The sequence below is a fragment of the Myxine glutinosa genome, chromosome 2, assembly GCF_964187855.1.
Source record: "Myxine glutinosa chromosome 2, kmMyxGlut1.1, whole genome shotgun sequence".
Lineage (NCBI taxonomy): Eukaryota > Metazoa > Chordata > Myxini > Myxiniformes > Myxinidae > Myxine > Myxine glutinosa.
In genome coordinates, this window is record NC_136262.1 from 98,676,613 (window position 1) to 98,700,266 (window position 23,654).

At 39.9% G+C, this 23,654-nt stretch overlaps 1 protein-coding gene across 5 annotated transcripts in view; it reads right to left on the reverse strand.

Moving 5' to 3' along the window:
* LOC137421530 (immunoglobulin superfamily DCC subclass member 4) overlaps positions 1 to 18,256 on the reverse strand; it is a 178,498-nt gene extending 160,242 nt beyond the window's left edge. For all 5 annotated transcript variants that reach the window (XM_078771338.1, XM_078771340.1, XM_078771337.1 and 2 more), the window contains exons 1-2: positions 17,890 to 18,256; positions 4,667 to 4,975 (exon numbers count right to left, since the gene is read on the reverse strand). In XM_078771338.1, the coding sequence (XP_078627464.1) occupies positions 4,667 to 4,975; positions 17,890 to 17,947 (367 nt within the window). In that variant the 5' untranslated portion in view covers positions 17,948 to 18,256. The remainder of the gene's footprint in view (positions 1 to 4,666; positions 4,976 to 17,889) is intronic.
* Between the last annotated feature and the right edge of the window lie 5,398 nt (positions 18,257 to 23,654).

Consider the following 23,654-nt stretch of genomic DNA (forward strand, 5'->3'; position numbering starts at 1 on the left):
ATTCTAAACCGGGGTACACACCGGGATCATTCATCCCAGCAAGCTGGTACTCAATTTGCCGACCTCGGAAGGATGACAGGCTGAGTCAACCCCCCTGGTGTTAATTTACCAATTGACCGGGATTCGAACCCAGGATCCTGGGATCCCAAGCCGGCACCCTAACCGCTAAGCCAACACCAGGCCAGGGGAGAGACTGAAGTATAAATTGTTTAAAAGCACCGTTTCACTTGATGTGGAATGCATTTCACTGCCATTTAGATATTATTCAACCCAAAGAAAAAAAAGCTCCATTTGAAGGTGAATATCGATTTTTTTAAAAACCTACCAACCTCCCCACCCCAAAATCTCTCATGTCATCTCGATGCCCTTGCACTGGAAAAATTCCCTAACGATGTCTGAACAAGATAACTCATACTCAGACTTGTGCACCGTGCTCTATATATAGAGCACCAGTTCTGCCAAAGCAATTTCGATGCGAGGAATGGCACACACACACTGATCTGCTTCATCCTTCCTACGAAACACCAGGGTGGCAGTTTATAGCTGGGTCGAGATTCAAACCCCAGGCTAGACAGCTCAGAGGTGAGCGTGCATACCTCCAGACCATCATGCAAGGCCTAAACAAACAAAATAACAGACAACTAATATTTCAGGATACAAACTGCCTTTCTCTAATAACAAAAACAATATCGTCTGTGTCCTCCACCCTATCACTCTTCCGCCATCACACACATATATATATATTTTTTTTGTATACAAGATCGAGGCTCGTGAAAGAGCTAACATTTATCACACAAAAAAATCAAACAGACACATAAAACATATAATAAGGGGAGCGGTAGACAAGATGGAGAGAGATGGGGGAAGCACACAAGCACAACATTTGAGAGCAGGGACATCGGGAGATCTGTGGGAGGGAGAGGGCTTGGGGGGGAGGAGGCATGGGAAAGAAGGGGGTGGGCTGAGGTGGGAAAAGTATAAAAGACAAGGACACTGCAAGGACTTCCAGGAAAGAAGTTGGTATTTCAAAAAGTGGATCTGGGGTGAATTAGCGGAGGTAGAAAAGATCAAGGTTTTGGATGGGAGGAGATAAGAGATGATGGTATATCGATGGATAATCACCAACTTTCTCACACCATAAGGGGCGGCTGCGTTGATCTTGTCAGCGGTTGAAAATAAATCTCCCCGAAGTTGTTCGTACAGGAAGGAACTCGCAGAAGTGCAAAGATGCTCAATAAAGTAGCTTAGTATCCTCTTTCCCATGCAAGGTTCTGATAGATAAATGGACAATGCGTTTTGCATGAGGACTCGTGTTGGAGTATGGATGGCATTGCCGAGAAAAGTCGATCGATGATCGCAACTTGCAAAAACAATGCAATTCCATGTGGTAACAACTTCCAGGCAGCCGAACGTGAACGTGATTTCGGCTCGGTGTTGCAATTATGACATCATGCTCTGCCAGGAGGAACAAGCGTTTAACATCATCTGATGAAGTCAACACAGCCATGCCCACTGTGCTGATAATGACGGTTCGTGCAGCAGAAATCTGGTCGATCAACAGAGTAAGCATAACACCAACAACAACAATAGTAATAGCAATAATGTGGCATTAATTATGGTTGTCATTATTAAGAACTGTACTTTTTGGTGGGTGAGAAAGGGGGTGAGTTAACATTTGGCGTTAAATGTAATACTCTGTTACTATTACTATCATTATTACCATGCGCTCCGAAGCAAAAAGCGGGGTTAAGCATTCAGTTATATACGTGTGCCGACGTGCCGTGTGTGTGCCGTGTCTGCATTTTAAAAATTCATTTTCTCGGCAACCGTTGGTCCGATTGACATGCAAATTTTACCATAGGAGTGCCTCCTCCTGTAGAATATTTCAATGATTATTATGACGTCATAGGTCACGTGGTACAGGAGCCATCTTGGAAAAACCTCACCTCCATATATCTGAAACCACTCCATGGAAAAAATTGAGACCTGGCTCATTGTCAAGTACTCCCCATGGGGAATAAGATATGTTAATGACGATATCATCGGTGCCTTCGTTATGACGTCATAATTCGACAAATACAACACTTATCCATCCGATTAAAAAAACAAGTACAAAAAGTTTTCATTAAAACAAAAGCCGCGTCGATGTTATATTACACAATGCCTAGATGCAGCTGTGCCTATAACGTCGATGTTATAAGCACAGGACATTCCTATTGATTCGATTACTTGATGTTATTTTTGTGCAAAGTGAAAATATATCTCGGCAATTTCCCGTGTGTGGCGACGAATTTTTAATATATCTCGGCATTTTCCCGTCTGTTATTTCAGGCGGTGTATGACTGACCATGCCGCGATTGAAAAAAATATATATCTCGGCAATTTCCCGTGTGTGGCGACACGTGAACGAAGCTATGCTCCTCTCTCCACATTATTGTGACGACGTATAAATTAAATATTTCATCGTGACGATTGTCATCAAATGGACGAATTTTTAATATATCTCGGCATTTTCCCGTCTGTTATTTCAGGCGGTGTATGACTGACCATGCCGCGATGTAAAAAAATATATATCTCGGCAATTTCCCGTATGTGGCGACACGTGAACGAAGCTATGCTCCTCTCTCCACATTATTGTGACGACGTATAAATTAAATATTTCATCGTGACGATTGTCATCAAATGGACGAATTTTTTATATATCTCGGCATTTTCCCGTCTGTTATTTCGGGCGGTGTATGACTGAGCATGCCGCGATTTAAACAAAATATATATATCTCGGCATTTTCCCGTCTCTTATTTCGGGCGGTGTATGACTGAGCATGCCGCGATTTAAACAAAATATATATATCTCGGCATTTTCCCGTCTCTTATTTCGGGCGGTGTATGACTGAGCATGCCGCGATTTAAAATATATATATATGTCAATGGACTTGAAGTTACAGGCCTTTGAGAATTCATTTCGTTCTATAAAGGGCAACTTTCATCGCATTTTCTTCCCGTTTTTTTTCAACCGAGTCTAAAACTATGTTGGCGACTGTGAAAAATGAAATGATATATCGAATTTGATTTGAAAGAAAACTGTGTGAGAGGAAGACACCACGGGCCTACAAAACAGGCCTCAAAGCTATGCGAGTTAATAAAATGGTGGATATTTGTTTATATGAAGGCTCTCCCAGAATGGGTGGAGCTATGGTTCCCAGAATGGGTGGAGCTTTGAGGTTTTGTCTTCTCTGCAAGCACAACAACAAGAAGAAGAAGAAGAAGAAGAAGAAGACGTGGTTACACCAACAACAGCAGAGTGCACTCTATGAGCAGCGTCTGCGACGCGGCTAAACATCAGCAACTGTTGGTCTGATGGACCTTGCGGTCTGATGGATGGATGGTCTGATCAAATGATGAATTGCGAAAGATGATGGGAATAGAGCCTGTGATTGATGCTGTGAAGAGAAACAGGTTGAGATGGTTTGGTCATGTGTTGAGGAAGGATGAAAGTGACTGGTTGAAAAGAGTGATGGAAATGAATGTAGAAGGAAGTAGAGGACGGGGAAGACCGAGAAAGACTTGGCTAAAGATGGTCGAAGAAAAATGCGGGCAAGGGGGTTAACAAGGGGAGATGCAGAAAATAGGGCAAAATGGAGAACATTGTCATGGGGACCGCAAGGCTAACCCCCGCTCTAGCAGGGAAAATGGCCTTAAAATGCCTGTTGTTGTTGTTATTTGGTCTGATGGACACAAACTTTTCACCATAGGAGCGTCTCCTCCTGAAGAATATTTTAATGATAATCATGACGTCATAGGTCATGTGGTACAGGCGCCATCTGGAAAAAAAAAAATGTTGCACCTCTATATCTCCAAAACCGCTGCATGGAAAAAATTGAAATATGGCTCATTATAAAGAACTCCATATGGGGAATAGGTGTTGTTAACGATGACGTCATTAGTGCCATAATTATGACGTCATATTTCGACAGGGACAACGCTTAGTATGATCAGTTTGAAATGTATTGAGCGTGATCTATGCAACAATTATATTAGAGAATATCAATTTATGATGTCATCGCTCACGTGGTCTGGCAGCCATATTGGATCAAATAAAAAAAACGTAAAAAAAGAGAAGAGTTTGCTCGCAACAAGTTCACTCCGCAGGGTAAGTATTCTATGAATACCATCTAGTTATTATTACTCGCAGAGTACCCGCCCTACGAATGATCTTTTTCCAATGTGTGCCACACATTCTTCTGACACATCCCTTTATTTGGGTGGTGTATAGGCAACACACCGCTGCTTCGATCACTCCCGAAAGTAAAAACAACCTGGGTTACATTCATGGAGCGAAAACATGTGTACTGCTTACATGCATATACAATACATTGTGGTTATATAGCTCGGCTAATTCAAATTGCACTCCGGTACCTCAAAGGCAGAAAATGGCGAGATGGTGAAAAAAATCTTTTTTCTTAAAATTTGATGGAATCAAATGAATCTTGCACAGGCACAACTTCAGGGTGTCCTCATTAATCCCTTGTCGGTTTCAGCTTCCTAGGTCAAATCCTCTCAGAGGAGTAGATGATACATACAGTACATACTTTCCTTCCATAATAAATTAATTATTATAGCTCTTGATTCAATACACATTATTGAGAAACAGTTTGGAAACACCGACCTGTATGCCGAATGAATAAAGATCGACTCAAGATCACTCCCTGGGGCCCGGCCACACGACAGCTGTACAGTCCCTCAACGCTGGAGCTATCCTCCCCCACAGTCAGAACAAGCGAGCCATTTTCCAGGTTGTGAGCGTGTGGCTCCACAAGCAAAGGCACGCCATCGCGCATCCACGTCGTGTTGATGGGATGCACCATGCCTGCCCCTGGCATACAGTTCAAAATGACTTGCTCGGATGAGTTCACCAAGAGTTCTGTGGGTCCTGCCTGGCAGCTCAGCCTCACAGCACAGCTGACTTGATGTCGGCCTAAAAAAAAGAAAGAATTTCTCTATGAAAATGAATACATTGGACTGTTAAAAGGTGCATCTTTGATGTTCAGTACTGCAGTGGGAAATCTCTATGATAAACCGTACACATCTCAATTATTCCTCATTCGTCAGCGCCTCCACTATCCAAACCAAAGTCAATACAACACAACAACAACAACAACAACAACAACATGCATTTTAAGGCCATTTTCCCTGCTAGAGCGGGGGTTAGCCTTGCGGTCCCCATGGCAATCTTCTCCATCTTGCCCTATTTTCTGCATCTCTCCTTGTTAACCCCCTTGCCCGCATTTCTTCTTCCACCATCTGTAGCCAGGTCTTTCTCAGTCTTCCCCATCCTCTACTTCCTTCTACATTCATTCCCATCACTCTTCTCAACCAGTCACTTTCAGCAATGTAGTACCAAAGTTTCAAACCAAAGTCAATGTAGTAATAATAAAATAAAATCGAGAGTATTAATATAGTGCCAATATATCTCCTAATTAAACCACTCAAAAGCTCTCCATGATGCAGTAGGCCTGGCTTGCACAATGGTTGCAACCGATGATTGCTTGTCAGTGCTCTATCCTTTTCAAATGCTGACCTTCAATCAAGGAAACAGCAAGTACCATTTTATAAAATCTTTCGTATGACTCAGCCAGGGAGGGGTTCAAACCACCAACTCCCTTACACAGAGTGGATGCGCAAAATTCACATCAACAAAACTGCAAATCAAAACTTTGCACAAAACAATGTTACAATTTTCTGCATTGTAACCATAACTGACTTCTAGCTCACTATTTACAATCACATGTACATGTAATGTATCTCCAACACTTTCTGCCCTCATTTCTACCTCTGCTTCTATATTTATTCCATTTCGCCGTCAGTAAAAGATTTGTAAAATTTGATAGGCTTGTTGTTACTGTGTTGTCTATTCAATAAGTTGAATGCAGCTTCAGTACCCTTGGCCTTTACAGCTGAATTATAATTGTATGAACTGATGTATGTCTTGTTGATGAGGAACATTAAGCCCAAAACATCACTATTCAAGCCAAGTGTCGACAAAATATTTTGGAAATGTGCATGACCTTCGCACACTGCCATTGTTAGATGGTGATCCGTGGAACCGTCTTTTGGAAATCTCTCCCATTTACAGTGGTCTGGAAAAGTATTCACTCCCCACCCAAAGTTTTCACATTTTACTACCACCTAAGCTTATTTCATGATGCTTTCAAATCAAACTTAATATGTGGTCTTCACAAAATACTCCAAAGAGATAAACCTAAAAAATGCAGACAAAATGTGAATAGATTAGATTAAGAAAGAAAATCAGTTGATTCACAGTTGCATAAGTATTTAAACCCTTTGCCTAATTAACCCAAAATCATTTCAGGAGATTTGTTTGAAAGTTTACAAAAAAAGTGCAATGTGTTTCACCTGAATGTAATCAGTGGTTTAACTTAAAAATTAAGCTCCTCCACTCATCTAAGGAGTTTTAAGGTGCAGCTCACTTGGTCAACCAACAAGGCCAACATGAAAATCAAGGAGCTTTCCAAAGAAGTCAGACAAAAAGTGGTGGAGAAGCCCCGTTCAGGGGAGGGTTATAAGAAGATTTCAAAGTCTCTCATTATCCCTTTGAAATCATTGAAGTGAAATCTATCATTAAGTGGAAGATGTATCATACCACCTAGACTCTGCCCAGATCAGGTCGCCCGTCCAAACTCAGCAGCCGGGCAAGCAGGAAACTGGTTAGAGATGTCACTTTAAATTCAACAATGACTTTTAAAGATCTGCAAGGCTCTATGTTCATCAATCAACAATATCCCGTTCCCTTCACAAAGCTGGCCTCGATGGACAGGTGGCAAGAAAGAAGCCATTACTGAAAAATATGCATCTAAAAGCTCATATGGAGTTTGTGAAAAAGCATCTTAATGATACGGCAGGCATGTGGAGAAAGGTTTTGTGGTCAGACGAGACAAAAGTTAACTTTCTGGTATAAATTCAAAGCATTATGTCTGACACAAGCTTAACATTTCACATCACATAGTTAACACCACCATCCCTACTGTTAAGCATGATGGTGGCAGCATCATGTCATGGTGCTGCTTTTCATCAGCAGGGACTGGCAACCTTGTCAGGATAGAAGGGACAATGAACAGTGCAAAGTACAGGAGTATCCTTGTTGAAAACTTGCTCGAGTCAGCCATGAATTTGACACTGGGTAGGAGATTCACATTCCAGCAGGACAATGATCCAACGCACAAAGCTAAAGCCACACTGGATTGGCTGAAAAAGAAGAAAATAAATGTTCCCGAGTGTAACCCATCGACGATCCCCATAAATGTTGTCAGAACTAGAGCAATTTTCACGGGAAGAATGGGTAAAGATTTCACCGTCTCAACATGCAAAGCTGGTAGAGACCTTCCCAAAAAGACTAATAACAGTCATTGCTGCAAAAGAGCTAACATCAAATACTGACGTAAGGGGCTGAATACTTTTGCAACAAGCGAATTTTGATTTGTACATGTTTTTGTGGGTATTCCTGGCAGGTACCCTCCTTCAACTATAATAGTGTTTAGTTTCATCTCTTCAGTTATGAATAAAAAAATTCATTTGGAAAAATTGTTTCTATAATTATTCATCTAAATGTGGCGTTATTGGTAGGGGGTGAATACTTTTGCAGGACACTGTACGTTGTGAGCAGAAATTAAGATGTGGGCCGCAAAGACAATACTGGGCTCTTCCTTACTTAAAGGCTATCTGTCTTCTTTCTTAACTTTAAACAAACTATCTTTCTAGAGTATGGCCTTGGTGTGGAATGCAGGGTGTAGAACATTGCCAGCAAAGTAATGGAAAACCCCATTTCCTAAAAGCTATCTTTCTTTGGTGATCCATTCTAATGTAGAGTAAAATATCCTAAGTATGAGTTTAATCAAGTAAAATTGACATAAGGTAATATTAACTTCCAAGTTCTTCTTTAAATATAAAAAGTAAGAAAGTAAGAAAATATTAATGGCGTTTCAGAATGGCAAATGTCGACAATAAAAGTAAGACAATCCTGATCCGCCACACTCAATTCTAGTCATTATTTAAGAAAAAGTCGAGACAGTCAGAAACATCCAATCCATCTGAAGAAAAAACTGCCAAAGATCCACCATGAGATGAGTCAGGAGAAGATATCTCAGATGCTGAAGAAAAACCAAAAAGTGCAAACGACCCCCAGGAGACAGATAAAAATGAACAATGGCAAGTTCAGATTGGTTTCCTGTATACGCAGATAATTTCACCAGAAAAGTCTTAATCTCCTTACTGAGATATGGATTATATGATACTCAAAATGGTTGAAGGAATATCTGTGGTTGAGGTATTCAGCATCTAAGTATGTAGCTTACTGTGACTTCTGTTGTATATTCCAGAGTGACACCATAGCCTTTATTTCTGAACCAATGACAGTGTACTGGCCAAATTTGCTGCAGATTGTAATCAGAGAATTTCTTCGGCATTTCCTTACAAACTGTTGGACAGGGCAAACCATTCAGACAGATATCCTACTCTTTGAAGTGCTCTAGGCCTTTAAAACGGACTGCATTAGCATCACCCCATGTTCTATTATGTCTTCAACAAAAAACTGAACAGTTGAGACATTTGGGTACTCCTGTCACTGCATGCTCAACTGACTAATAGAGCGAAGTCAACAGTGCCATTGCAAATTCCAACATTTTCCACCAAAAGCAAATTTGAAATAAGGCAAAAAGTTCTACCAGGAATGACCCAATATCAAATTTTGATTTTCAAAATATCTTCTGTTTTCACTCCAGTGACCTCAAGTCCCCACCCACTGGAGCATGAGCCAGAGGTCAAATCCAAAAGATCGTTACATATTGCATGTGCAACCCCACCCTCCTTCCCCTCCGTCCTCTCCCCTATGTTGATTGCATATACAAAGTTTCATTAAAAATGTTTGAATATGTGCCCAAAATAGCATTTTTTTGGTATATAGACGTTTCGAACCCACCCAGGTCCCCAGAGGGCGGAGCCAAAATGGTACTGCTCTCGCACCTTCTTGCACTGCAGTGATCATAACTATCAAGTTCGATGAATTTCTGCACAACCATTCAGGAGATAGTGTGATGGACAGATGAACAACAGACGGAGCAGATTACAATATTCCCCTGTTTGTGACGCTCAGCATCTCTGTTAATATTAAAACACAACCAAAGTAGCAGGGGTTTCTAATCTCAAAACATCCCTCATTATTTCTAATCTCAAATCATCCCTCATTATTTCTAATCTCAAATCATCCCTCATTATTTCTAATCTCAAATCATCCCTCATTATTTCGAATTTCAAATCAACCCTCATTATTTCTAATCTCAAATAATTCCTCATTATTTCTAATTTCAAATCATCTCTCATTATTTCTAATTTCAAAACATCCCTCATTATTTCTAATCTCAAATCATCCCTCATTTTTCTGATTTCAAAATATCACTCAGTATTTCAAACTTGGGACTGTAGTCTAGTAGGAAGACTAGGTCCCCCTGCACCCCTCGGAGATATACTTCTAATCAGTGTTTCTAGATTGGAAAAAATGTGTAGAAAATGACTAGCTATGGCCCCAAGCTGAAAAAATGTCCCACATACCATTTTTATGCAAATTACTGCTGCAAATTTTATGCAAAATTATGCAAATTTTATGCAAATTTTTGATGAGGAGTAGAGTTGAGGGGTCTTTGAGGGCTTCATCGAGGTGCTCTCGGTTGCAAGACTGGGTCATTCTGAGAAGCACAGCAGGGTCAGAGATCATGATGTTCTCCTCCTCAGTGAATCTCTCCATCAACAGCCTCTCCATTGCCTCACACACTGTTTTGAGGCAAAAGAGGGACTTTGCGTAGGCCTTTCCACTGAGAACACCTTTGAGAGATCCACTTGTTACTAGTTGTGCCTCAAAGAGAATCTCTGCATATCCAGAACCACGCATCTTGTGTCCAGTGAGCATCCCGATGTAGTTCATGGATGTGTGGAAGGGTCCAATCGTTACTACATGACTAGCAAATTCATTTGGCCAGCGCCAGATGATGGGAAGGGCTTTCATGCAGACACCCAGATCAAATGTATTCAGGACCCATCTCTGACCCACCTCAGCAGTTGCTGCCTCGGAACGCTTCAGTAGCTCACGAACAACTGCGTTGTCTGTGATCGGTCTGTGCCTGGTGCCTGCATGGCATGGCAATGGCCTGCAGCCTGTGCCTGGGCTAGGGGGTTTCACCTCTGCAACTGGTTCTCCCCCACCCAGCAAATCAACAGTCGACTACTGCACGCCTATCCACCAACCGATCACAGACAACGCAGTTGTTCGTGAGCTACTGAAGCGTTCCGAGGCAGCAACTGCTGAGGTGGGTCAGAGATGGGTCCTGAATACATTTGATCTGGGTGTCTGCATGAAAGCCCTTCCCATCATCTGGCGCTGGCCAAATGAATTTGCTAGTCATGTAGTAACGATTGGACCCTTCCACACATCCATGAACTACATCGGGATGCTCACTGGACACAAGATGCGTGGTTCTGGATATGCAGAGATTCTCTTTGAGGCACAACTAGTAACAAGTGGATCTCTCAAAGGTGTTCTCAGTGGAAAGGCCTACGCAAAGTCCCTCTTTTGCCTCAAAACAGTGTGTGAGGCAATGGAGAGGCTGTTGATGGAGAGATTCACTGAGGAGGAGAACATCATGATCTCTGACCCTGCTGTGCTTCTCAGAATGACCCAGTCTTGCAACCGAGAGCACCTCGATGAAGCCCTCAAAGACCCCTCAACTCTACTCCTCATCAAAAATTTGCATAAAATTTGCATAATTTTGCATAAAATTTGCAGCAGTAATTTGCATAAAAATGGTATGTGGGACATTTTTTCAGCTTGGGGCCATAGCTAGTCATTTTCTACACATTTTTTCCAATCTAGAAACACTGATTAGAAGTATATCTCCGGGGGGTGCAGGGGGACCTAGTCTTCCTACTAGACTACTGTGATTGATGCTGTGAAGAGGAACAGGTTGAGATGGTTTGGTCATGTGTTGAGGAAGGATGAAAGTGACTGGTTGAGAAGAGTGATGGAAATTAATGTAGAAGGAAGTAGAGGACGGGGAAGACCGAGAAAGACTTGGCTAAAGATGGTGGAAGAAGAAATGCGGGCAAGGGGGTTAACAAGGATAGATGCAGAAAATAGGGCAAAATAGAGAAGATTGTCATGGGGACCGCAAGGCTAACCCCCGCTCTAGCGGGGAAAATGGCCTTAAAATGCATGTTGTAGTTGTACTCAGTATTTCAAATCTCAAATCATGCCTCATTATTTCTAATTTCAAAACATTCCTCATTATTTCTAATTTCAAAACATCCCTCATTATTTCGAATCTCAAATCATCCCACATTATTTCTAATCTCAAATAATTCCTCATTATTTCTAATTTCAAAACATTCCTCATTATTTCTAATTTCAAAACATCCCTCATTATTTTGAATTTCAAATCAACCCTCATTATTTCTAATCTCAAATAATTCCTCATTATTTCTAATTTCAAAACATTCCTCATTATTTCTAATCTCAAATCATCCCTCATTTTTCTGTTTTCAAAATATCACTCAGTATTTCAAATATCAAATCATGCCTCATTATTTCTAATCTCAAAACATCCCTCATTATTTCTAATTTCAAAACATCCCTCATTATTTCTAATTTCAAAACATCCCTCATTATTTCTCGTTTCAATACATCCTTCATTATTTTTAATTTCAAAACAAACCTCATTATTGGCGCTGAGGAAGCGCCTTTAGCGATTGACTTCCAGCCAGTGTAACGCTAATTCCTGTCACAGGAATTCTGAGATCATATAAGTGGGCGTGGCAGTTCCTGATTGGTTCGTGTTGGGGAACGCCTTCTCGCTGCCGACGTGACGTAAATTCGCGCACGCGCACTGGTGATTGGCGCTGAGGAAGCGCCTTTAGCAATTGACTTCCAGCCAGTGTAACGCTAATTCCTGTCACAGGAATTCTGAGATCATATAAGTGGGCGTGGCAGTTCCTGATTGGTTCGTGTTGGGGAACGCCTTCTCGCTGCCGACGTGACGTAAATTCGCGCATGCGCACTGGTGAAGCTTACTCGATCTTACTCGATCCCATATTACATGTACTTTCATTGCATACAAATTATACTTCCTCCTAGAAATTCCATGCCCGAACCTCAGCGCAATCCAAGAGGATTCACTTGTTTCTAATCTCAAATCATCCCTCATTATTTTTAATTTCAAAACAAACCTCATTATTTCTAATTTCAAAACATCCCTCATTATTTATAATCTCAAATCATCCCTCATTATTTCTAATCTCAAATCATCCCTCATTATTTATAATCTCAAATCATCCCTCATTATTTATAATTTCAAATCATCCCTCATTATTTATAATTTCAAATCATCCCTCATTATTTACAATCTCAAAACATCCCTCATTATTTTTAATCTCAAATCATCCCTCATTATTTCTAATCTCAAATCATCCCTCATTATTTTTAATTTCAAAACAAACCTCATTATTTCTAATTTCAAAACATCCCTCATTATTTATAATCTCAAATCATCCCTCATTATTTCTAATTTCAAATCATCCCTCATTATTTATAATCTCAAATCATCCCTCATTATTTCTAATTTCAAATCATCCCTCATTATTTCTAATTTCAAAACATCCCTCATTATTTCTAATTTCAAAACATCCCTCATTATTTCTCGTTTCAAAGCATCCTTCATTATTTTTAATTTCAAAACAAACCTCATTATTTCTAATCTCAAATCATCCCTCATTATTTTTAATTTCAAAACAAACCTCATTATTTCTAATTTCAAAACATCCCTCATTATTTATAATCTCAAATCATCCCTCATTATTTCTAATCTCAAATCATCCCTCATTATTTATAATCTCAAATCATCCCTCATTATTTCTAATTTCAAATCATCCCTCATTATTTCTAATTTCAAATCATCCCTCATTATTTATAATCTCAAAACATCCCTCATTATTTTTAATCTCAAATCATCCCTCATTATTTCTAATCTCAAATCATCCCTCATTATTTTTAAATTCAAAACAAACCTCATTATTTCTAATTTCAAAACATCCCTCATTATTTATAATCTCAAATCATCCCTCATTATTTCTAATCTCAAATCATCCCTCATTATTTATAATCTCAAATCATCCCTCATTATTTCTAATCTCAAATCATCCCTCATTATTTTTAATTTCAAAACAAACCTCATTATTTTTAATTTCAAAACAAACCTCATTATTTCTAATTTCAAATCATCCCTCATTATTTATAATCTCAAATCATCCCTCATTATTTCTAATTTCAAATCATCCCTCATTATTTCTAATTTCAAATCATCCCTCATTATTTATAATCTCAAATCATCCCTCATTATTTCGAATTTCAAATCAACGCTCATTATTTCTAATCTCCAAATCATTCCTCATTATTTCGAATTTCAAAACATCCCTCATTATTTATAATCTCAAATCATCCCTCATTATTTCTAATTTCAAAACATCCCTCATTATTTATAATCTCAAATCATCCCTCATTATTTCTAATCTCAAATCATCCCTCATTATTTATAATCTCAAATCATCCCTCATTATTTCTAATTTCAAATCATCCCTCATTATTTCTAATTTCAAATCATCCCTCATTATTTATAATCTCAAAACATCCCTCATTATTTTTAATCTCAAATCATCCCTCATTATTTCTAATCTCAAATCATCCCTCATTATTTTTAATTTCAAAACAAACCTCATTATTTCTAATTTCAAAACATCCCTCATTATTTATAATCTCAAATCATCCCTCATTATTTCTAATTTCAAATCATCCCTCATTATTTATAATCTCAAATCATCCCTCATTATTTCTAATTTCAAATCATCCCTCATTATTTCTAATTTCAAATCATCCCTCATTATTTATAATCTCAAATCATCCCTCATTATTTCGAATTTCAAATCAACGCTCATTATTTCTAATCTCCAAATCATTCCTCATTATTTCGAATTTCAAAACATCCCTCATTATTTATAATCTCAAATCATCCCTCATTATTTCTAATTTCAAAACATCCCTCATTATTTATAATCTCAAATCATCCCTCATTATTTCTAATCTCAAATCATCCCTCATTATTTATAATCTCAAATCATCCCTCATTATTTCTAATTTCAAATCATCCCTCATTATTTCGAATTTCAAATCAACGCTCATTATTTCTAATCTCAAATCATCCCTCATTATTTTTAATCTCAAATCATCCCTCATTATTTCTAATCTCAAATCATCCCTCATTATTTTTAATTTCAAAACAAACCTCATTATTTCTAATTTCAAAACATCCCTCATTATTTATAATCTCAAATCATCCCTCATTATTTCTAATTTCAAATCATCCCTCATTATTTATAATCTCAAATCATCCCTCATTATTTCTAATTTCAAATCATCCCTCATTATTTCTAATTTCAAATCATCCCTCATTATTTCTAATTTCAAATCATCCCTCATTATTTCGAATTTCAAATCAATGCTCATTATTTCTAATCTCCAAATCATTCCTCATTATTTCGAATTTCAAAACATCCCTCATTATTTATAATCTCAAATCATCCCTCATTATTTCTAATTTCAAATCATCCCTCATTATTTCGAATTTCAAATCAACGCTCATTATTTCTAATCTCAAATCATCCCTCATTATTTCTAATTTCAAATCATCCCTCATTATTTCTAATCTCAAATCATCCCTCATTATTTCTAATTTCAAATCATCCCTCATTATTTATATTGGAGCCTGGTGTTGGCTTCGCGGTTAGGGTGCTGGCTTGGGATCCTAAGATCCTGGGTTTGAATCCCGGTCGATTGCTGAATTAACACCAGTGGGGTTGACTCAGCCTGCCATTCCTCCGACGTCGGCAAATTGAGTACCAGTTCACTGGTAATTCCCTGTGTTGCAAGAGGCGACTTACAGGGTTGGTGGCAGGAAGGGCATCCGGTTGTAAAACATTGCTTCAAAAAGGGGACCATGGTGCCCGAAAAAGGCCAACCCCCGCTCTGCGGGGGAAAATGGCCTCTAAAGGTCATTCTTTTTTGTTTATTTATCAATTGGTGAGTGCACACACAGATGGTGCAACTGGGTAAAATACCATGAAACAACACAGTAGAGTAGCCTGGTGGGCTGTCAGAGGGTGGCACTCAGTTATGTAGAGTGGGGTGGGAGGTGAGACTATTGGAAATGTCTGCACACATCTTGTCCATGAAGCACTGCAGGACATCAAGCGAGGCCTTCTCTCGAGCCATTCACATTTCAGTTAAAGGACAGAAATGTGATTCCAACTTCTGTCATATGTAATTGTCACCCAGAGAGATTACATGTTGAGAAATTGAAAACAGAACAGTGAAGAACAAGGTGCAACCACACAAAAATGTGAATCGCTCATGTTGTTCAAAATGTCGTTTCAGGACAATGGTGCGATCTTCATTGAATCTTCAACAAGCTGATATGTTGGAAGTGTTGATCCTAGAAATTAGGAAATCTTCCAGCGTGCCACTGATAGGTATTGAAAACTCTGTGATTGTCTGTCTTTGGAATCGTATTGTGCTGGTAATTTGTACAACACAATCGTAATCAAAGTCCAACAGGCTGGGATGCCGCAGGTCTGATGCTATATATGAGCGAATGATCTAAAAGATGGAAGCATGATTGGACTGGAGTGTTACATTCGAGTAACTTTGGGATATTTTGGAAAAAATTCCCAATTAAAAAAAACAAACAATTATTTTGAATTTAATTACCTCCGCCACCGAAGGTGGATGGAGGTTATGTTTTCACCCCTGTCTGTCTGTTTGTGAACAAGATATCTCAAAACGTTGTGGACGGATTCGGCCCACATTTGGCGGAGAGGTTGGGTGTGTGACAAGGACGAAATGGTTAGATTTTGATGATGATCCGGATCCGGTTACTAGAGTTTTTTAAAGTGATTCTTCACCATTGGGAGACAGGGCCAAAAATGAGGATGAAATGTCGACCCTGATGTGTGGATGGAAGTTTGCAATATGACAACATAATACAGTTCAGTCGCTGCACAAGCAAGGTGCTGCATTAGTTTACGAGTTGGTTAGGTGACAAGAACAAGCCAATTAGATTTTGGTTCAGGTCCGAATACAGATCAGGCCTATCAGTGGGATAGAAACCATAAACTGTTCAGCTTGGTGGAGGTATGCTCTCTACCGAGTGCCCTTCTAGTTTCATTAGCAGTCCAATAGTTTGTACAAATAATTTATCCTTAATTTCCTTCAGATGAAAAAAAGAGCCTGAAGGTCATAATAATGAGATAAAATTACCCCAAAAAGTCAAAACCTGCATACACATACACATGACCCAAATTACCTAATGGAAACAATTCAGTTCTTCCTCAAGCAGAAGAGTACAAGTGAGAATCTGATTATTTCACGCCTGGATTGAATCAGTTTCGTTTAATATGCCAACTGCGACGTGATTGTGCAATTGTTGAGCCACTAGAACAGTAACAAAGGTGTGGCTTTGTTCAAAGCAAACCAAGAAGAAAATGAAAATCACTGCCAGAGGAGGCACAGCAAGGGTCAGGACCTTTTGGGCCAGAGTAGGTGCACAGCAGGGACGGACACCGAATCAAAGCGGTCACATAAGGAAGCAAGACCCTGATCATAACTGGAGCACCATGAACCGGAACCCAGGAAAATGACAGGGCAGGACCCTTAATCATTCAAGAGCTCAAGGGCCGAGATCTAACAACCACAAGGAGGAATGCCTTGGCCAGAGCTGAAGCATCCATCACCTGGTGAAAAAGCCATGACATCGTTAGAGTACCATGGGGTAGGTTATAATAAGCAGTATCTTAAAGCTTGGTAATTAGCACATGTTTTTGACCTCAAAGGTCTATGGTGGTGGGTGGTTTGTGTGCAGTCACCCAGCTACTGGTTGCATCATTTTTCTGTGGGCGCGTCTGCCGCTGATGATATAACCAGTTATCTGGTACTCATTTTTCCGACCTCGGAAGGATGACAGGCCGAGTCAACCCCACCTGGTGTTAATTGAACGGGATTCGAACTCACGACTTTGGGATCCCAAGCCCGCCACCCTAACCATTAGGACAGGTCTATGGTATAAAGTAATGTCCACAAAGTTTGGTGATTCAGCCCGACTGCATGAATGAGCTAGTTTCATCAGCGCTCGTGCTGGTAGACCCTGATGTGTGGATGGAAGTTTGCAATATGACAACATTATACAGTTCAGTCGCTGCACAAGCAAGATGCTGCATTATAGAGCATGCCATTCATTGGAAAGTTCAGTTTTAGCTGGCTATCCCAGGGGTGTGTTCACTTACCAACCAGCCAGCGAGCGCTTGCCAAGCCAGCCGTTCCTTATCAACGGTTTTGAATGGAGTGCTTGCTTTGTTTGAGTGGTTAAACCACTTGGCGAGCTCTCTATAGGAAGCTTGGTAACCGCATACACCCCCAGGTATATCACGTGAACGTTAAATATGTTTACCTTTGGAAGAGGAGCATTGCTTTGGAACAGTACCTTGATAAGACCTGATTATAAAAATATGCGATATAAAGTCACAACAACCACAACAACAACTCCGTACATTGTTGTTTTCCCACGTTTTGGCGCAAAAACTCGTTCAGAGATCAGATCAAAACGGACTGACCACAGGGTCCTGGCCCGACTCATTTCAGGTACTTTCGGGACCTCACCGTGCCGACGGTCATCGGTCTGTTAATGAGGACCTAGCCGGTAACCAACAGGTAACCGAACAGGAACCCACCTGCAGAAACGGCGAGCATGAGCAGAGGCACCACGAGAGCACGGACTTTCGTCGCCATGACCTTCTATTCGTCCTGCTCCACGTACGGGATGATGGAGCCGGATCCGTGGAATCGACGGAAATTCCAAGCTCAGGGCAAGTGATCCATATGTCCCCAATCACGCAGCACGCCAAGCACGGTTTGCATCCGCACGGTTTGCCAGCCGCACGGTTTGCACCCCGCACGGTTCCCTCTCGCTGCACTCTGCGCTCGCGGCACGTTGTGCACGTTTCACTCTCGAGCCAAGAACATTATTCGGTCGCTACACCTACTTGAACGCTCGATGGACTTTATAAATATAGGGAGAAGGGATTAATTTTGCTCTGCCCCTCCCCCGAATTTGTATATCCTCTATCCCCCCCACCCCCCACACCCTTTACCCGCGTCGTGTCCTCTTCCACAACCCCCCATATGTGCCCCCCACCTTTTCCCCAACATCGTTCCCCCCCCCCACCCCCAGACCTTTCCCCACCCCCCCACCCCTAGACCTTTCCCCACCCCCCCCACCCCTAGACCTTTCCCCACCCCCATCTTTCCCTCGCACCGCTCCCTCCTTGCCCCCCCGCCTTTTCCCCGCACCGTTCCCGTCCTCCACACAATTCGCACACATGGTGCTCAACGCCAGCCAGAGGATGTTGTGCGCATCACACCTGGACGTGCATCTTGGATCACCTTTAAACTGAGGGTCCGTGCGTCTTGGGATCAATTATAAACTGAGGGTTTATGCGTCTTGGGATCAATTTTAAACTTAGGGTTTATGCGTCTTGGGATCAATTTTAGACTTAGGGTTTATGCGTCTTGGGATCAATTTAAAACTGAGGGTTTATGCGTCTTGGGATCAATTATAAACTAAGGGTTTATGCGTCTTGCGATCATTTTTAAAATGAGGGTTTATGCTTCTTGGGATAAATTTAAAACTGAGGGTTCATGCATCTTGGGATCTATTTTAAACTGAGGGTTCATGCGTCTTGGGATCACTTTTAAGCTAAGGATTTATGCGTATTGGGATCAATTTTAAACTGAGGGTCCATGCGTCTTGGGATCAACTTTAAACTGAGGGTTTATGCATCTTGGGATCAATTTTAAACTGAGGGTTTATGCATCTTGGGATCAATTTTAAAATGAGGGTTCATGCGTCTTGTGATAAATTTTAAACTGAGGGTTCATGCGTCTTGGGATAAATTTTAAAATGAGGGTTCATGCGTCTTGTGATGAATTTTAAACTGAGGGTTTATGCGTATTGGGGTCACTTTTAAACTGAGGGTTCATGCGTCTTGGGATCACTTTTAAACTGAGGGTTTATGCGTCTTGGGATCAATTTTAAACTTAGGGTTTATGCGTCTTGGGATCAATTTTAGACTTAGGGTTTATGCGTCTTGGGATCAATTTAAAACTGAGGGTTTATGCGTCTTGGGATCAATTATAAACTAAGGGTTTATGCGTCTTGCGATCATTTTTTAAATGAGGGTTTATGCTTCTTGGGATAAATTTAAAACTGAGGGTTCATGCATCTTGGGATCTATTTTAAACTGAGGGTTCATGCGTCTTGGGATCACTTTTAAGCTAAGGATTTATGCGTATTGGGATCAATTTTAAACTGAGGGTCCATGCGTCTTGGGATCAACTTTAAACTGAGGGTTTATGCATCTTGGGATCAATTTTAAACTGAGGGTTTATGCATCTTGGGATCAATTTTAAAATGAGGGTTTATGCATCTTGGGATCAATTTTAAACTGAGGGTTTATGCATCTTGGGATCAATTTTAAACTGAGGGTTTATGCATCTTGGGATCAATTTTAAACTGAGGGTTCATGCATCTTGGGATCAATTTTCAAGTGAGGGTTCATGCATCTTGGGATCAATTATAAACTGAGGGTCCATGCGTCTTGGGATCAATTAGAAACTGAGGGTTTATGCGTATTGGGATCACTTTTAAACTGAGGGTTTATGCATCTTGGGAACACTTTTAAACTGAGGGTTTATGCATCTTGGGATCAATTAGAAACTGAGGGTTTATGTGTCTTGCGATCAATTTTAAACTGAGGAACCGTGTGTCTTGGGATCAATTTTAAACTGAGGGTTTATGCGTCTTGGGATCAATTTTAAACTGAGGGTTTATGCATCTTGGGATCAATTTTAAACTGAGGGTTTATGCGTCTTGGGATAAATTTTAAAATGAGGGTTCATGCATCTTGTGATAAATTTTAAACTGAGGATTGATGCATCTTGGGATCACTTTTAAACTGAGGGTTTATACATATTGGGATCAATTTTAAACTGAGGGTTTATGCATCTTGGGATCACTTTTAAACTGAGGGTCCATGCATCTTGGGATCAATTTTAAACTGAGGGATTATGCGTCTTGGTATCAATTTTAAACTGAGGGTTTATGCGTCTTGGGATCAATTTTAAACTGAGAGTTTATGCATCTTGGGATCAATTTTAAAATGAGGGTTCATGCGTCTTGTGATCAATTTTAAACTGAGGGTTCATGTGTCAGTGGATCAATTATAAACTGAGGGTTCATGCATTTTGGGATCACTTTTAAAATGAGGGTTTATGCGTCTACGGATAACTTTTAAACTGAGGGTTTATGGGTCTTAGGATAAATTTTAAATTGAGGGTTTATGTGTCTTGGGATCAATTTTAAACTGTGGGCCCGTGTGTCTTGGGATCAATGTTAAACTGATGGTTTATGCGTCTTGGGATCCATTTTACACTGAGGGTTTATGCGTTTGGGATCAATTTTAAACTGAGGGTTTATGCGTCTTGGGATCAATTTCAAAATGAAGGTTCATGCGTCTTGTGATAAATTTTAAACTGAGGGTTTATGCATCTTGAGATCAATTCTAAACTGAAGGTTTATGCGTATTGGGATCACTTTTAAACTGAGAGTTTATGCGTCTTGGGATCACTTTTAAACTGAGGGTTTATGCTTATTGTGATCACTTTTAAACTGAGGGCTTATGCGTCTTGGGATCACTTTTAAACTGAGGGGGTTTATACGTCTTGGGATCAATTTTAAACTGAGGCTTTATGTGTCTTGGGATCAATTTTAAACTGAGGGTTTATGCGTCTTGGGATCAATTTTAAACCGAGGGTTTATTCATCTTGGGATCACTTTTAAACTGAGGGTTTTATGCGTCTTGGGATCAATTATAAACCGAGGGTTTATGTGTCTTGGGATCAATTTTAAACTGAGGGTCCATGCGTCTTGGGATCAATGTTAAACTGAGGGTTTATGCGTCTTGGGATCAATTTTAAACTGAGAGTTTATGCGTCTTGGGATCAATTTTAAAATGAGGGTTCATGCGTCTTGTGATCAATTTTAAACTGAGGGTTCATGTGTCAGGGGTTCAATTATAAACTGAGGGTTCATGCATTTTGGGATCACTTTTAAACTGAGGGTTTATGCGTCTTCGGATAACTTTTAAACTGAGGGTTTATGGGTCTTGGGATCAATTTTAAACTGAGGGTTTATGCATCTTGGGATCAATTTTAAAATGAGGGTTTATGCATCTTGGGATCAATTTTAAACTGAGGGTTTATGCATCTTGGGATCAATTTTAAACTGAGGGTTTATGCATCTTGGGATCAATTTTAAACTGAGGGTTCATGCATCTTGGGATCAATTTTCAAGTGAGGGTTCATGCATCTTGGGATCAATTATAAACTGAGGGTCCATGCGTCTTGGGATCAATTAGAAACTGAGGGTTTATGCGTATTGGGATCACTTTTAAACTGAGGGTTTATGCATCTTGGGAACACTTTTAAACTGAGGGTTTATGCATCTTGGGATCAATTAGAAACTGAGGGTTTATGTGTCTTGCGATCAATTTTAAACTGAGGAACCGTGTGTCTTGGGATCAATTTTAAACTGAGGGTTTATGCGTCTTGGGATCAATTTTAAACTGAGGGTTTATGCATCTTGGGATCAATTTTAAACTGAGGGTTTATGCGTCTTGGGATAAATTTTAAAATGAGGGTTCATGCATCTTGTGATAAATTTTAAACTGAGGATTGATGCATCTTGGGATCACTTTTAAACTGAGGGTTTATACATATTGGGATCAATTTTAAACTGAGGGTTTATGCATCTTGGGATCACTTTTAAACTGAGGGTCCATGCGTCTTGGGATCAATTTTAAACTGAGGGATTATGCGTCTTGGTATCAATTTTAAACTGAGGGTTTATGCGTCTTGGGATCAATTTTAAACTGAGAGTTTATGCATCTTGGGATCAATTTTAAAATGAGGGTTCATGCGTCTTGTGATCAATTTTAAACTGAGGGTTCATGTGTCAGTGGATCAATTATAAACTGAGGGTTCATGCATTTTGGGATCACTTTTAAAATGAGGGTTTATGCGTCTACGGATAACTTTTAAACTGAGGGTTTATGGGTCTTAGGATAAATTTTAAATTGAGGGTTTATGTGTCTTGGGATCAATTTTAAACTGTGGGTCCGTGTGTCTTGGGATCAATGTTAAACTGATGGTTTATGCGTCTTGGGATCCATTTTACACTGAGGGTTTATGCGTTTGGGATCAATTTTAAACTGAGGGTTTATGCGTCTTGGGATCAATTTCAAAATGAAGGTTCATGCGTCTTGTGATAAATTTTAAACTGAGGGTTTATGCATCTTGAGATCAATTCTAAACTGAAGGTTTATGCGTATTGGGATCACTTTTAAACTGAGAGTTTATGCGTCTTGGGATCACTTTTAAACTGAGGGTTTATGCTTATTGTGATCACTTTTAAACTGAGGGTTTATGCGTCTTGGGATCACTTTTAAACTGAGGGGGTTTATACGTCTTGGGATCAATTTTAAACTGAGGCTTTATGTGTCTTGGGATCAATTTTAAACTGAGGGTTTATGCGTCTTGGGATCAATTTTAAACCGAGGGTTTATTCATCTTGGGATAACTTTTAAACTGAGGGTTTTATGCGTCTTGGGATCAATTATAAACCGAGGGTTTATGTGTCTTGGGATCAATTTTAAACTGAGGGTCCATGCGTCTTGGGATCAATGTTAAACTGAGGGTTTATGCGTCTTGGGATCAATTTTAAACTGAGAGTTTATGCGTCTTGGGATCAATTTTAAAATGAGGGTTCATGCGTCTTGTGATCAATTTTAAACTGAGGGTTCATGTGTCAGGGGTTCAATTATAAACTGAGGGTTCATGCATTTTGGGATCACTTTTAAACTGAGGGTTTATGCGTCTTCGGATAACTTTTAAACTGAGGGTTTATGGGTCTTGGGATAAATTTTAAATTGAGGGTTTATGTGTCTTGGGATCAATTTTAAACTGACGGTCCGTGTGTCTTGGGATCAATGTTAAACTGATGGTTTATGCGTCTTGGGATCAATTTTAAACTGAGGGTTTATGCGTCCTGGGATCAATTTTAAACTGAGGGTTTGTGCATCTTGGGATCACTTTTAAACTGAGGATTTATGCGTCTTGGGATCAATTATAAACTGAGGGCTTATGTGTCTTGGGATCAATTTTAAACTGAGGGTCTGTGCATCTTGGGATCGATTTTAAACTGAGGGTTTATGCATCTTGGGATCAATTTTAAACTGAGGGTTTATGCGTCTTGGGATCAATTTTAAAATGAAGGTTCATGCGTCTTGTGATAAATTTTAAACTGAGGGTTCATGCATCTTGAGATCAATTTTAAACTGAGGGTTTATGCGTATTGGGATCACTTTTAAACTGAGGGTTT